The 15,587-nt window shown below is 44.8% G+C and overlaps 1 protein-coding gene across 3 annotated transcripts in view; it reads right to left on the bottom strand.

Moving 5' to 3' along the window:
- The window catches only part of LOC114878768 (Krueppel-like factor 5), a 245,389-nt gene that overhangs the window by 10,936 nt on the left and 218,866 nt on the right, over positions 1-15,587 (bottom strand). For all 3 annotated transcript variants that reach the window (XM_029192933.2, XM_029192924.2, XM_029192943.2), the window contains 2 exons: positions 8,254-8,551; positions 6,000-6,202 (listed from right to left, as the gene is read on the bottom strand). In XM_029192933.2, the coding sequence (XP_029048766.1) occupies positions 6,000-6,202; positions 8,254-8,551 (501 nt within the window). The remainder of the gene's footprint in view (positions 1-5,999; positions 6,203-8,253; positions 8,552-15,587) is intronic.

Here is a 15,587-nt window from a genome sequence, read left to right as displayed (position 1 = left end):
TCTTAAATATCGTTAACTAAATTTAGAACGCCCCAATTATCTCGTAATTATCGAATTAAATTTTTTTCATTGATTTTTCTCAATACTTCCCGTACCTTTCGCAATTATCGCGTCAAACGTCTCGGCGAGAAGGTTGCCAGCTCGTATGACGAAGCGTGTCGGTGGCGAGCAGCGAGCTGACAAGCGACGCGAGATAAAAAAAAAGAAAAAAAGATGGAAACGAAGGGAAGAAAAGAGGAAAGAACGAAACTCGCGGCTGCTACAAGCAGCCAGGAGCTGTCCACTCTGCGTGGCGTCTGCCTAATGCGCCCTCGAGCTACTCCCGCGGTGTACGGCTTCTTGTAAATAACAACACTCGTTAGCGGCAAGAAATACTGCGTCCGTGTAATAACCGGCGAACGCGCGATTCAATTTAATCGTGATCATTACAGCCCATTAATTATTTACGCCAGTATTGTGGTTTAATAAAATGTAACACCGGGACGTTACGCGAAGTTTCAATTAACACTTGAACGTCGTGCTGACCAGCACTACAAATTTAATATAATTAAAATAACCTGAAAGAAAATAGTACGTGAATTGAAAAATGAAATGCTATTACTGAAAGATACTTAATTGCTCGATTTATCAATGGGTCGCCAGTAACCTTGGCAAAGATTTCTGAATTCTTACATCGACCATGCTACTTAAGAATTGAACGAATACGTCCGAGTCTGACAGTGACGTTTCTAAACAGTTCTAATTCTCTTTCGAGAAATCTATCCGTTTCCAAGAACAACGTGGAACGAACCTTTAACCTCTGTGTAAGTTCAATTAATATTCCATCGAGAGAACAGCTTCGTAAGGAAACTAATGAATTTTAACGCGTTACCCGCTGAGAAAGCATTGCTGCGTTCTTCGTACAGACAACTCCCTGGAAAACGCATTCATTATAAACTTTCTAATTTCGTGTTCACCGTTATTAGTTTTGTTCCGACAGAGGACACCTGCTTGGATAATGTCTCTCTCGTTTCGTGATGACACTAAGGATCATCGATGAAAGTGTTGAATAGCAATCAATTTCGATAGATCTTGAAGTTGGTTATTTCATGAAGTTTATTAAATAAAGCATAAATCGAAAGTTTATCAATTGAAAATTTCACGTCCTCGAGGCACGAGCATCACCTGTTTCTCCCTTAATAATAGGCAGACGTAATTCGTTTCGCCAATTTTACCTTCTGTCCACCCACAATGCTAACCAGCACGAATTTCTCTTTCCTTTAAAAAGAAAGAAGAGGAAGAAGAGTAAAATAAGAACCGAGAGTAGAACCGATCGCCACGATAATCAGGTTGATATCGATAATCGTGGCAAATTACCCGGTCCGAATGTCGGTCGGCGCAAGCGGAACGAAATAAAAAAAGGAAAAAAGGAATTTAATTTAAAACCGCTGGTCCTCGATAACGAGAATACGGATCATGCTCACCCAGGAAATTGTGATCCAAGAACGAAGATAATCGTAGCCCCCTGTTGGTCGGTGATGCATAAGTGCATTGTTAATGGCAGGTCTGACGGCGGATGCTTGACTTGCACGGAGGGGCGAGGATTCGGTATTATCCTTCGATGCAAGGAACCGATCGACGCTGCTTGCCTAGTTTATACGAAGGTTAATTCGCCTTAATTAATACACGAGATCTCGCCGAACCTCCTACTGTCCATCAAGACTCACGCTAACCTGTCAACCCTATTCCGTGCTGCTTAACGAAAGTGATTCTCTGGAATGCTTAAATTTTCAAGAACAAAGGGTAAAATTAAAGAAACAAATTTCTTTTTTGTAATCCAGAGAAAAATTTATGTAAACGCTGCTGTTGGTTAAGCAAAACTGCTTAACAGCACGGTTTAACCAATAACTCTAGTTAGCACACTTTGGAGTAATAATCGACGGATTAGATGGTTATTAGCGCGGTGTGCAGTATTATCCACGGCATGGATGCAGCAGAGCGCTATTATAAAGAGCTGCGGCTACCATTTACCGTATCCTTGTAATATTTCGCCTCTCTGGCCGTACAATGTAGCTTGGCCGTGTTCGTCGGCGTGTGTTCCGAAGATTCATGGTATCGAAAGCGGTAGCGCGGACCGCTATTACTCCATTATACAGTTTGCGAGCGGCACGATATAAATTCGATGCAAATTCCTACCGTTCGAGCCGTGAGAATCATCAATCATGGTTAGCTGGATGGATTCGCTGTTTTCGTTTCGAAGGTTGTAACGTTTTGAACGATGGTTCTCTATCTGATGGCGCTCCAAGAAAAAAAAACTAAACGACACGTTATGGGCAAAAGACACTAAACGAACTTGACATTTGCTACCAACGTTGAAAATGCTAATAATAAAAGCATCGATAAATTCAATATTACTATCTCTGTAAATAATAAATGAATTAAAAAAAAAAAAATCAGATGATCGATTAGGTTTCTTCCATTAAATCAAACAATCCTCGTATGAAACACTTAATTTGTTTAGATTATTTTGAAACAAAGAAGCTTTTTCGATATATAGCTAAGTCTGTGTGTATTATTCCTCGTTGCAGTTTGTGCAAGAGATACGGAGGTAATAACAAAGGCAAAGTACAATTCCGTATACGCATTTAAATTACTGCATTAGCAGAGTTACTTACGTTCAGAAATTCAAGTTGAACGGCACATTGGTGCATCGTGAATTAGGCTATCGCAAGTTCGAGCTGGTGTAATCAAGCGGAGACAGAATTATTGAAGAAAAGAAAGCCCGTGTCCGCGATAACCTTGATTCTCTACGTCGACCTTTCGTAACGATAGATTACTCGTACGAGACAAATTCCGTCGATTTCGGGAGCATAACGTTCGACTTTGGCGTGGGCACGATTCGCGATTTACGCCGTGAAATCACAGTAATCAATGAATTGGCATTTCCCACATCCAGGGTGCCGGCGTGTACGTTTGCCGTGCTAAGATATCTCGATGGCTGCATAATGCCGCGGTGTTAGAATGATGGATAGACGTAGCTAAGACCGTGCAGGCACAGTCGTTGAAACAATTATTAGAGCGAGTGCCAAGATACGACATAGAACGACCAGCTTGGTATATCAGGTTCTGGCATTTTACTATTGGGTAGATCACGCTACCAGGATTTCGTAAAACCCTGCCCGCGATAATGGCACCCTAATGCGCGAAACGTGTTTCGATTCGCGTCGTCTGGCCGCTTATTTTTTCCTCGCGGAATCCTGCGACGTTCCGGGAAAGAGAATTATACGGCGTCACGACGGGTTCGATGAAAAATTAATGAAGCCCGCTGGAGGAAACTCGGTCAACGCGTTAACGAAGTCGATCTCTGACCTTCGATTAAGAAAGGGAAAAGCGTTCGGAACGAGAACTTTCGTAACATTTGTTTACTAGTAAAAGAAAGTATGTAGCAATACGTGAACATCGCTGTATACACGATTTTATATTCGAATCGATCGGACATATGGAAATTTATTGTACGTGGAATAATGTGACAGAGATTAAGGAAGGTTATCGATACGGAGGCGGTAAAAACATGGATTGAAGTTGTATATAAGGTTAGTCGATCAGTCGGATCAGTCAGTGTGAAGAGGTTCAAACAGCAGAAAAGATGTTCATTAAATTCTTTACGTTTCTTTTGCTGCTCGCCATCGTTAGCTCGATGAGCATCGACATGGGCTACGAAAGATCTAACGAAGCTGATTTATCTCAAGGTAAGTATTCTAAATCTGACACTTTGTGGTTCTAATTCGACGAGACTCTTCATAGTCAATAATTTCTTGGTAATTGTTTGTTATAAAGCAAGGAAATGTATACTGGGTGCATATTTCTTTGATGGATGCAATATGTGCACCTGTCATCAAGGAGGATTTATCGGCTGCACTCTGAAATTGTGTCAAAGATACAATGTCAAAACTGGCAGGTTTGAAACAATAGAAAATTTACTACCTTCAGACGATTTCTGGGAAAAGAATGAATCAGATTAAATACGACTACTTATCGCAATAACGTGTGCTTGAACGTAAAAGAAGAAATTGATTGCAACTTTGTGTATTATTTCATTGATGTATGTAAATAAGTTAGAAAAATAAAAAATTTATTGATATTTTTCTAATAATGTCTAAGAAGTTGTATGTCCAAATTTCCAGATAATTCCATTGGGGTAATTAACTAAGGATAAGGATGGGTATTTAGAATTATTCTCATTTTTGAACTATTTGACTCAATTAAATTTGTATTACCGGTGACCAAAGTGGCGATGAAAGTGTTTTTTGAAAGTACGATTTTTTCCCTAGCACTAGATAAAGGCGGGGGTGGATATTTAGAACCATTCCCATTTCTCAACTATTTGACCCAATTAAATTTGTATTACTGGTGACCATCGTGACAAACCCTTTTTTTTCGAAGTACCATTTTTTTCCCCATTAGAATCCCACGGGCATCGGGGCCAGGTTGAGCACCGCGGTTACACCGTCTTGGTTGAACCATGGACCAGACAAAAGATCCTGGTTCTCACGACCACGCCCTCTCCCCGCCGCCTCTGCACTCTGTAGACGGCGGCAATGCCTTCACGAAGGTACCTATCCACCGGAAATTCTTCAACCAGCGGCTCCTTCAACGCTGTGTACACACATGTGTATTCCCTCACGTGTGTATAGAACGAGGAACGAACGGTGTGTGACCTCTTCCAACTTCTCTCGCGAGACGATAATAAATGGCCGGCTACGAATGTACCAACGAAACGCGGGGGACGTGTCTAAAAAATGCATTCTCGATAGATAGTATTCAACGTACAGCGTCACTTTGGTGTGCTATCGAATTTCTAAGCGGCTTCAGGCCATACGATTCACCATGCGAATGTCGAAGACCCTTGACCCTCTTCTTCTTCTACTCCTCCTGTTGCTTCTTCTTCTTCTTCTTCTTCTTCTTCTTCTACTCCTTCTTCGTGGGTTCCAATTGGTCGGTAGAAAAAGCAGCCTTATGGGACGGATATGCTTGGCATCCGGGGAATGTCGCATGAAAACAGACTCACACCGAATTCTCCGTGAACCGGGAACGGGTATACTGATAAAAAATTCCTCGAATGGCGCGAATTCGTAGCGGTTACCTTCCCGTGATTCCTTGTTTAACGATATTCCCTTCGAATCGGGGTATCTCGACTCGGCAATCAAAGGCGAGCGATGAGTAATGGCTCCCGGTCAACTGGTTGACCCATCCACGGCGACAAGTCGTTTAACTACCGGCGATATTTTACCGCTAAACATAATCGTTATCAGGCCGAATCTCGCCGCGTTATTCGCTAATAATGCTGTCTCCTTCGAGTTAACGTGGGAAGTATGCTTTTAATGACTTTGAATTACATTAAAGCGGGGCCTGAACCGTGGCGAGGAAAAAGGAGAATTTCCTTTTACCATTTGCGTCGGCTCGCAGGGAATATCAGTCGTACTTGCACGACGTTAACCTAAAAGAAACATAGCCGTACGGAATAACAACGGACTATGGATATTGTCTCGGCAATTAATCCCCTCCGCGTGCTCTCTTCCACGAAGTGTAACCAAGTCAAGTTTCTCGTAATTGTGAACTCACCCTGTGCCTCACCTTGGAACGGGAACGTCACCTATGAACCCCGCGTGATCTTTCACCGAGGCGAGAGAAAAAAGGACGATGATCGTGCGTTACACGATGACGAAACCCGCGTTCTACACCGGTGATCAACGACGCCGCGCGTGAATCATCGTCCGGACAATGAAACGTTTAGTACGAAATAAATGTATTGAACGACGAGCGTTGAAGAATTTATGGGAGTACTTTTCAAAATCAAACTTTTTAACAGAGTGAAACTGGAGCACAGAAATTGCCGGTTTCGCTAGATCTGCTGTCTTCTTTTAATTCGCTCCAATTTTCGTAAATGACGAAGGTTTTATTGATGTATCGATGGAAGGAAGTAGTAAAGATAATGATTCATGTTATCAGAGTGAACTTACCAGTGTGGGTTCTCTTGTGCGCCTTCAGGTGGGAGCTCTTCGTGTACACCTTGTCGCAGCCTGCCACGTCGCATCTGTGAACTTTGCGCCGTTTCAATGCGTCGCCGCATTCGCTATCGACCGGTAAACTACCGCCGTTTCCTCCGACACCGGCGTTACCTCTACCACCGATCCCGATTCCGGTCGGACGTTTGTGAAACACTCTGAAATTCCAAAAGAAACATCGTATGAAACACCTTGCCGCTGGCATACCTATGCATTAATTCTAACGATCCAATAACTTCTTCGATCATATTCCATACGGAGCTCGCATCCACGGTGGTACGAACAAAAATCCGACGAACGATTGACCGGAGTGATTTCAATTCAGATATGGATAAGACGTCTTCATCGTTATTTCATCGTTGAAACTGGCGTCTATCGACAAACAATCCTTTTATTTCTCGTTCTTCCACTCGTATCCGGGGAGAATCGACAAATCGCACCAGCCTTTACCATGGATTTATACAGAAAGTTTTTGGCATGAATTATTCATCGATCGATGTATTCCGATGCGTTATGACCGGTTTTGATGAAGAACGAGTGAAATTGCTTGCTGCATAAAACAGGCAGCGAAAGAACGTAGCCGGAGACACGTACTCGAGAAAAAGAATTCATCTATGAATAATACCACGATCGTTGCGGATGGAATGAAAGAAAGAATGAAAGAAAGATGAAAAAAGTGGCGGTCGTTACGTTAATCTGTACAGTTACGTAGGATCTTCTGGTTGTTTACTCGGCATTTTAAAATATCTCATCTTAGATACGGATTTCGCTTGAATCGAGGAAATAAAAGGTACGATCGGACCGTGGTATCCCCGAATGGATCATTGTTTGAAAGACGAAGTGGTAAGCGCGATGTTCGCTGGAAAGTCGAAGAAGGAACTGGAAAGTACATTTGTCGTGAAGTATTGCTGCAAGCTCCAGGCAGTTCCTCCGCAGGGGGGCCCTGACATGCGGGTACCAATGTACATCGGGTGCGTGTACACGTGCGTGGCCCGTTTGCGTGTAGAATCGTCGAACGTATACGTGCACCGTGACGGAAACAGACAACGAACCGGCGGAGATTTATGAGAAACGTGAAGTATAACTATCGGTTAACGGCATTGGGACACGAGAGGACAGGCCTCGATCCGTGGCACTGGTGACGATTTCACGGTGCACGTGATCTACGAACACGAACGGTCTTCGGATGCCATTATTGGCATCGATCGGCCAAAAATGGTAAAGGTAAACGATAGGAATAGAATCGAGCTTGATTGATATTCGAGAATCCCGGAGTCAAGTAGCTTCAATTTCCATCGATAGAAATACGTTTCGAGAATTTGCACGTTTCAAATTGTAGTTCGTTGTAATGGATTTACATGGGCGAGCATATAACTGGTCGTTTAGAAGGTCTAATAAAGTCATTGACACCGAGGCAATAGTCGAGAGGAGGATTGTTAGATAGGAGGGAGCGTTATGTCATCGTCTGTCATCGTGGCAGGAAAAAGAGGAGACCGAGGTGGAAATTATTCAACGCGATCTCGGCTCGCATCTATCTGGCCGCACGGTCGAAAGAAATCGTGACGACGTCGTACGAAATGAGGTTTGTTAGCGTGCACCGGTTGTCACGAGATTACTATGTTTTCCAACGTCTCGACGGCTTTCGGACGAGATCTACCCGAGTTCTCGACAATGTTAAAGACAGTCGCGAGACCGGACGAGAGCAAATTAAACGAGATTTACAGCGGGTGCACGATCTCGTCCTATTAACCCTGTACGTGCATATACATTCGATGAAATATGACGGCACCTAAACATCGCCTCGAAGACCGACTGCCCGCGATATCCTGCTGTTTTCGACCGATTGTAAACCGATAATAATGTCAGACGTCATATGCAAATCCTTTATTAATTTCGTTCGATGGTTTGTCCATCTTCAGATTGGACCATTTAAATTTTGAAGAAAATGGCTCTACAAATTCTCTATTGAAATAAAATGACTAGAATCGGCTTCAGATCGTAAAGAAACCGATTGTTAACGAGTTTCCTGAACGGTGCTATCGTATTCTACGCTCCGGCTAAAACACTTCGCGTGTGTGTTTGCTTTGGGGAGATGAAAAAAATGTCGAGCACGAAGATCTGTGAACCTCGGCCGTATATCTATCGAAAGCGTCTCTAAAATCGCTCCAGTCTCCGGGTAGAGCGATAAGATCGGTAGCAGAGTACTTACAGGGACGTTTCCTTTATCCTCTGCAACGCGAGGAGGGCAGCCGAGGAGGAAACGAAGACGGGATCGAGCGGTTCCATCATGCGGGCCGACGTGTCCCTCTCTCTGTCCCTTTCCCTGTCCCACTGTCTGTCCCTATCTCGATCTCGTTCCTTTTCTCGATCCCATGGCTCCCTCTCCCTGATTCCTGACTCCACGTTCTCCGTGCTCCTCTCTCGCACCCTTTCCCGTTCTCGTTCTCGTTCCCGTTCCCGGTTTCTCTCCCACGCTGTTTCACCGAGCGGTGGCAAAGGCGGTGATACTGAAAGAAAGAAGAAAAAAATATCGGAGGGATATTAATTAGTCGGTTAACAGGTAGAATATTACCGAGCATCGTCCGCGCTTATTATACCGTGCTCGCTTTCGTAATTTCATCGAGCCAGGTGGATCGTTAATCCATTGGCTCGAACGTGCAGATACGCACCGGATAGATCCAGCGATCGAGAGACCGGGTGGAAAATACTCTTGTTAGCGCTACCTGTTAATTACTAGAATTCGTGGAATCGTAGATTATCCGGCTAGTGACATATATGGTCTCCCGTAAAACGCCACCGACTCCGTTGCAGGAAGTTAAAAGCCCGCGACCGATCGTTCGAAACGGCCAGATGCGTCGAATGATCGAAAGGAATAACGAGCCAGACGCGTTATTAACGCTCGCTTTTTACCTGCCGTATTATTCGAACGCGCGATTTACGCCGACGTGCCTTGGCACCTGTGCAACATTGTCGTAAATCTCTCGTTATAAACGCGAGTAATCTACCAGCCGCGAAAGACGTATCTCGAGTTTCCAGAAAATCCCGCTGAAAGTTCAATCGTTTCACAGGCCGGAATCTGGTTTGTAACAAAAGTTTCGCTACTTATAAGTACTTCCTAAAGTGGGTAGACTTCGTTAATCCTGAACTCTACGTGTACCGTTTTACAGATGGTCACGGTCCAGGAATCAGAATAAAAATAAAAATAATAATCGATTACGCCCGCGTTTCGAATCGTGGTACAAAGTTGCAAAGGTTATAGATGAAAAGAAGAAACGTGAATAATCGTGCAGGAAGGAAAGTTATCTTCGGGTAGTTCGAAACAAGTCGTCGCTAAGAAGTCGTCTCGATATCGCGCAGAACACTACAATTTACATCGCAGGGGGGGGAGATTTTTCGACGACCCTTGACTCCGCGGCGACCCGGCTGCAGTGCTGCACGTCGTTGCCCTCCCGCGACCCATGGCCGACAAGCATGTTAAATGTCCGTGACATTACTGTTACTAATTAATACGCCAGGCTGGTCAATAGATTCGCGATCGATCGGCGTTGTAGGCGGGTTTAGAACGGGCGGGAAACATCGAGGCTGGTGGGGTAACTTTTGACCGCGATCGACACTGTACCGTGCATCTTTCATTTGATTATCGAAGCCACCGCCTCGATTGCCTGGTAATCGATGTAAAATCGTAATTTCCAAGGCTTACTTCGTTACGTGGTAATGGCTCCTTTGCGAGTAAATATGTGTAATTAGCATATCGCATGCTGCTTTGTTGTCAAAAGTAGAAGGTCGACTTTTTCGACGAAGGAACAATTTGAAATAAGAACACAACTTCCCCCGCGAATTCATTTTACCCTCTAATAAAAATCAGGTACCGTTCCTCTTTCGTCCCCTTCTCGCGGCGAAGGAAGAACGCGCATGCAGCGCGAAATAACGGGATTAAGAGGTAATCGATTTCGTAGGAGGACACGGTGTTCTTGGCGGAACAAACGCCACGGGAATATTGCGTAACGCGGCGCACGCACGCGAGTCGCTGGGTCGTTGGTCGTGAATCAACGAGCCGGAGATTTATGCAAACGGCTGTTGTGGTTGGCTGGGCGCACGCCACAACGGATCGCGTCCGAGCAAAGATGCATGACTGGAAAACGAACGAACGAAACCGTGTTACCGTGGCCGTGTTTCGTGGATTTGATGGATCGCGGCGGGGATTGATTTTTAATTGAATTCCGGCCTCGTATTTCTGCCGCCGTAAATACCGGATCGACAAGGCACACACGCCGAGCCGAATATCGTCCTCGGTTCGACAATTTTTGCCGAAGTGCTCCTTGAATCTTTTCAGAGAAATCAACCCCTTTAGGTTAATCATTGTAATCGAGCGATGCCCGAGGCAATCGCACGGTGTTCCTTCAAAAAGTTGGCAGACCGTGTTCGGTTGCGAGTTAATAACGATAATTATAACAGTGATCCAGGAACTGTTTTCCCTCTTTTGAGAATTCAATGAAAATTAAAGTCCTCTTTGTAGATACTTATCGCAAAGGACCGTGTTTCCTGTTATCGGGATAGTAATCTTGTGGAGACCGTGCCGGCTGATCGGTCCACTGGTATCGAGGAATCATTATGAATACAGTGAAGATACATTCTAACTACTCGCGGTATTATTAACCGTAATTTCCATGTGTTCGCTGTACTGGGCGGCTTCGCTTAATTAGCCTCAGCTTCGGACACTTTTTCCCCTCTCGTTCTGTACGTCTCGTTAGGGCCATTAACTCTTCCCGTGGCTCTCGACGAGGCCTATGATCTTCCCTATCTAATGGACCACGAAGTCGTCAGAACTTGGAACGCTCTGACAGCTCTCGTCCAACAACTCTTTGACCCCGACTTCGATCCAGGCTCTTCCTTGTTCCCTGTCCTTCGAGCAATCGTAGGATACGAATTATGTGCACGAGATGGTGTTCGCAGAATGCAATTTTGATTTAAAAATAATTCAATCGAAATGCTGTAATATTATTTCGTTTGCTAATTATTTTTTGAAAAGGATTTTCGCTCACTCAAGTTAATCCCGAGTATTATCGGTAATAACGCGGTCTTACGGTGTTTCGACTTCCTGTTCGTTTCCTCTTCCTCCTTGTTTTCCCTTTACTTCCTCTTCGACGTTCCCGGACTCCTTTCTCTCACGCGTACACGTACAGACACTTTCGTGACCCTGCGTGGCACAGTCAGGGGGTAATTGATAATGTTAAACGCCAGGGTTAATCCGATTTATGGGCAGAGTTTGTACCGTGGATTTTTCGAATCTGCCAAATTGAGGGATAATAGGCGGACATTAATGCCTTGCTGCCAGGAATCGAACAGCAACGCGGTTAAGGGAGATACGCAAGTGGAAATCGACGGTTACGTTGCTTCGAGCATCCGGTGGCGAATGAAACATGTTCGATTAATCCGCTGCAACTCGTATATTTGAATCTCCAATACCAGGGGGGGAAATTAATATACCTGCGTGACTCACAGACTTCGCGTAATGAATTTCAACCAGTTCCATTGGACAAACTTCACAGACACGTTTCGAATAAATTTTTGTTCAATAATACATACAGCACACTTCGATATATCATTAACGAATAAAAATTCACAGTGTAACAATCAACTGCGAAACTTATCAATCTTCCCGATCTTTTGATTTATCAATTCGATCCTAGACACTATCAGCAGGAAACATTCCGTAATTATTTACTCGAAGTCAAAGCTACGAGTACATTGGCACAATAGCTGGCTGATTGACAATCATTACACGCGAACCGTCAATTAATCAATATTAATTATGAAAAATCACGGTCGCATTGAAATGATAAGGCGAGCGTGGTCGGCTTGACACGGTCCGGATAATGAATCGTGTTCGTTCGCGGTAACCTGTCGTGCAACATCATCGATTATCATAGGTACATTGTACGATCGTAAGCTCGTGGTCTATGCGAGAAGAAATATGCGACGAACGATGCCTTGAATATGCGTGCACGAGCTAGCCAGGTGGGTGGACGTGCCACCCGCATCGCGGAACTCGTTAGAGCCGCGAGTTTTCAATTAAATTTCCGGCCTCCACGGCGAAATGAAGATTAGCCGATGACCCGTCTTGTACCAATTAATCGTAGATTATGATTTTTCTTCGGATGCCCGTGGTGGTTCAAATTTATCGGCGTACCTTCGCGGCCAGCCAGCCACCCGTCACGATAATACCCTTGAATTATTTCAGCCGCGCCGCTTAAGATGCGTCGAAGTTCGTTTCAAATTAAATTTTATCCGTCCCCGTGTCGAATAGATTCTCGCTGGTAATAGCGCAATTAACTTCGATCCTAGCTAATCGAACGGACTAAGCAGTCGGCGTGTTATTCGAAGTCTAGCAAACATTTGCAGTTAAATTAACAGCGATTCGAGGAATTCACTCGGACAGCGAGTACTTGTACACTCGATGTAAAGCAGACGTTTTTTTAGGAAAAGGATGAGAGAAGGGTTAGGTTATTTCATGTTCAATCGAATCTATGCAAAATTCGATATCTTGTAACTCTGTGCAACAACGGAACCGAGTAAGAACACGAAGGAATGCACAATAAAATCGCGCAAGTACGACGAAGCAACGATTATCTCCTCGCATTAACGTGTCTTTATCATAATTAACCGCCGCCTGGCGCACGCTAATTGACAAAGGCGTGATTATACCACCTCGGTGAAAGTAACGCGGAAACGAAGCTGTGCACGTGCATTCGTATGCACTCGCTGGTCGAGTTTGCAGCGGGGAACACGTGGCGCTCAGTTTCGAAGCATCGCGATCAACGATGAATCTTCACCGACAATATTGATGCTATTAAAAATTTTAATATACCCTAGAGCAATCAACCTGTCTATTGAAGGAAATTAATATTCCTTTTTATACGAAATTATCAGCACAACCTAAGGGGAAAGTTTAACCTGTCCGGGTGTTAAATCGTACGATAAAATTTTGCAACAGCTCGCGGAATTGATACGTAACGAGGAGGTCTTTATTTTATGAAATGCTTCCACGATACGAGAAGCCTCGATCGGTAATCAATGGTGTAAGATGGCCAATCTGCGGCCAGGAACGAGGGCGTCGAATTCGGGGGCATCTTAAAAGGCGATATTACCTCTCGTCAGCTCGTAAAAGGTCTGTTAAATGGCTACATCCCGAAGGTGAGAGCGCGAGAGTCGACCGTTTTGCGAGAAGATCGCTAGTGGCAAGCCTCGAATTGATCCACCTACGCTTCGATCTCTTCGTAACGATCGGCAGGAAACAACAGTGTGGAAAAGGTGAAAAGAACGTGGCCGATGAAGGATGCGAGAAAGCGAGGAAGACGATACGGGACAAAGAAACGAAACACCAGGTCCTTTGTAATTACAGAGGGCTGAAGAAAAAAAGATTTTAGGTAACCGCGTCGATACCTTCCGGGCTGAAAATGAATGATGCGTTTACGATCGAACGGTTCGAAAGCTGCGGTAACATCTTATTCGAACCACCGACCAGTGGGATCTTCCCTGTGATTATCAGACCCGGTAGAACCGGGAGTGAAACTTTCGAGGACCATATATCGCGGTTTCGTAATCGGATGATCGTGAATTTGTGATCTTGCGATCCTTCGATCGAATCATATCGTTGATCCGTTTGAGCATGATCGAAGATGCGCTTGCAACATTCAATTACTTATCGGCACAGTGAACTTACGTATACAAATTTCCTAGTTACTATTTTACATCATTAGCAATATTATTAAAAATAATGTTTTTCTCAGACATGTGTAATTTGAGGTGCCGATGGGTGAGCCCCATATTTTAAAGAATAAAATAGAAGGTATTTAGTTTTTCTTATTACGTTGGAAAAGAACTATGAAAAGATTTAATAGATCCATTAATCACGAGTTTCGTTAAGCAGTTCTAGAGAAGCAGCCTGAAATATCGTCGAAGGGGTACGTCGCGAGGTTGGCGCGCACCGATCGCGAATGAGATCGGTAAAGAATACCGAAGACAGGCTTGACAGTGGGGCTGGCGATCTTTATTGCATTATCGGCAGATCAGTCGATTTCTTCGATCGTTAGGTGAAAATGATCGTTAGCGGCGTAGCATTCACGCCACGCTCTACGATGAATCTTCCTCGTCATCTGGCCGAGACGAGACGTTCGTCGCGGACCTGTCCGTACGCTCCCTCCGCTTCGAAGGTGTATAAATTGTCGAAGCCAGGCGGGACTGGAAGGTGCCGATACTCGATAAATCTATCCGTTCGTGATAGACGAGCCAAGGTGCAGGTTGCCCTGACCGCGCCGTGTGCAGCCGCAATGATGCACCTCTCCAACGGTTAGATGCACATGCACGATGCGTCTCTCGATGCACCTTCACCTGTGATCTCTAGCGGATGAGCCCACTGAACGACAGCGTCTCCTGCTTACCCTCGCGTTCCTCTTCATTCTGCTCCTTTATTCTTCAACCTTCCCCTTCGTGTCCTTTCGTTAATTATCTCGTTTCACCTATTTCAAGCCCATGATTTCTCACTCTCGCGATGTTTCTATATTTTTATTTTAACCCACTATTGTAAACATTTCGTGGGTCTAATAGACAGGACTGACCCGTTCGAGGATTGAAAAGAATTTATTTCAGTCCTTTTTTGGTCATGGTTCATCGTGATCACGATCACAGTGCCTGATTCTTAAAAATGTTCCGCACAAGCAACTTTCGATCGACCATAGATAGATGATAGTAGATTAGAATTGAAGTGGAAGGATGATGGTAATATTTCTATGACATTCAACGATACGATACGATTAGATTGAAGACTGGTCTCATGGGATATTTCTGGACCACAGTATAAAGCATCCAGTGTACATTAACCTCGCGGATGCTAGCGAGCGAAATCGACAATGCATGAAAAACGTGCGTTCTGATCGCATAAAACAGTTCGACTTTCCTCTATGTCGGCGCGTATTAACGCCAGTGCTATCGGCACTGTTCCCTGCGACACAATAGCGCGCCCGGTGACACGCGACAACCGGTCGATCGGTGCTAGCGCCGCTTCGGGACGCAGGAAAAGGTCAGCCACGACGTTCAGCGTCGTTGTCGAGCATTGTCGCAGGTGTTTAACCTTCGCGGCAACGGGCTCAGGTGTGTTTCACCTGCGCTAGCTTGCGAGCACGCGTTCGTACGTACGAGATCCTCGCCGGTCGCTCGATAAATTCCGCGTTTTTTCCATATTCCCTGCTCCTCCTGCACTTCCGACCCGCGAGAGTTCGCATCCTGCGATCATCCTGCGGGACGGATTTTTACTCGTCCTGTCGCTATTTTTTTCCCCGTTCGGTACGGAGGAGAGAGACGGCGATAACTAGGATAATAAATTAACGCACACGACCTTATCGAGCCGTATAATTCATCACGGGCTTACGTGCCAGCTCGTAGGCCGAGGCTAGCCTCACGTGTACGTCTCTCCGTGCCTCGTGTGATCCTGCTTTTGCACATTAACCTCGTAAAACTCTAACGGCGTTCGACCTCTACACCTGT

Source organism: Osmia bicornis, chromosome 2 (genome assembly GCF_907164935.1).
Source record: "Osmia bicornis bicornis chromosome 2, iOsmBic2.1, whole genome shotgun sequence".
NCBI classification, from domain to species: Eukaryota; Metazoa; Arthropoda; class Insecta; order Hymenoptera; family Megachilidae; genus Osmia; species Osmia bicornis.
This window is presented reverse-complemented; position numbering and strand designations above follow the sequence as displayed.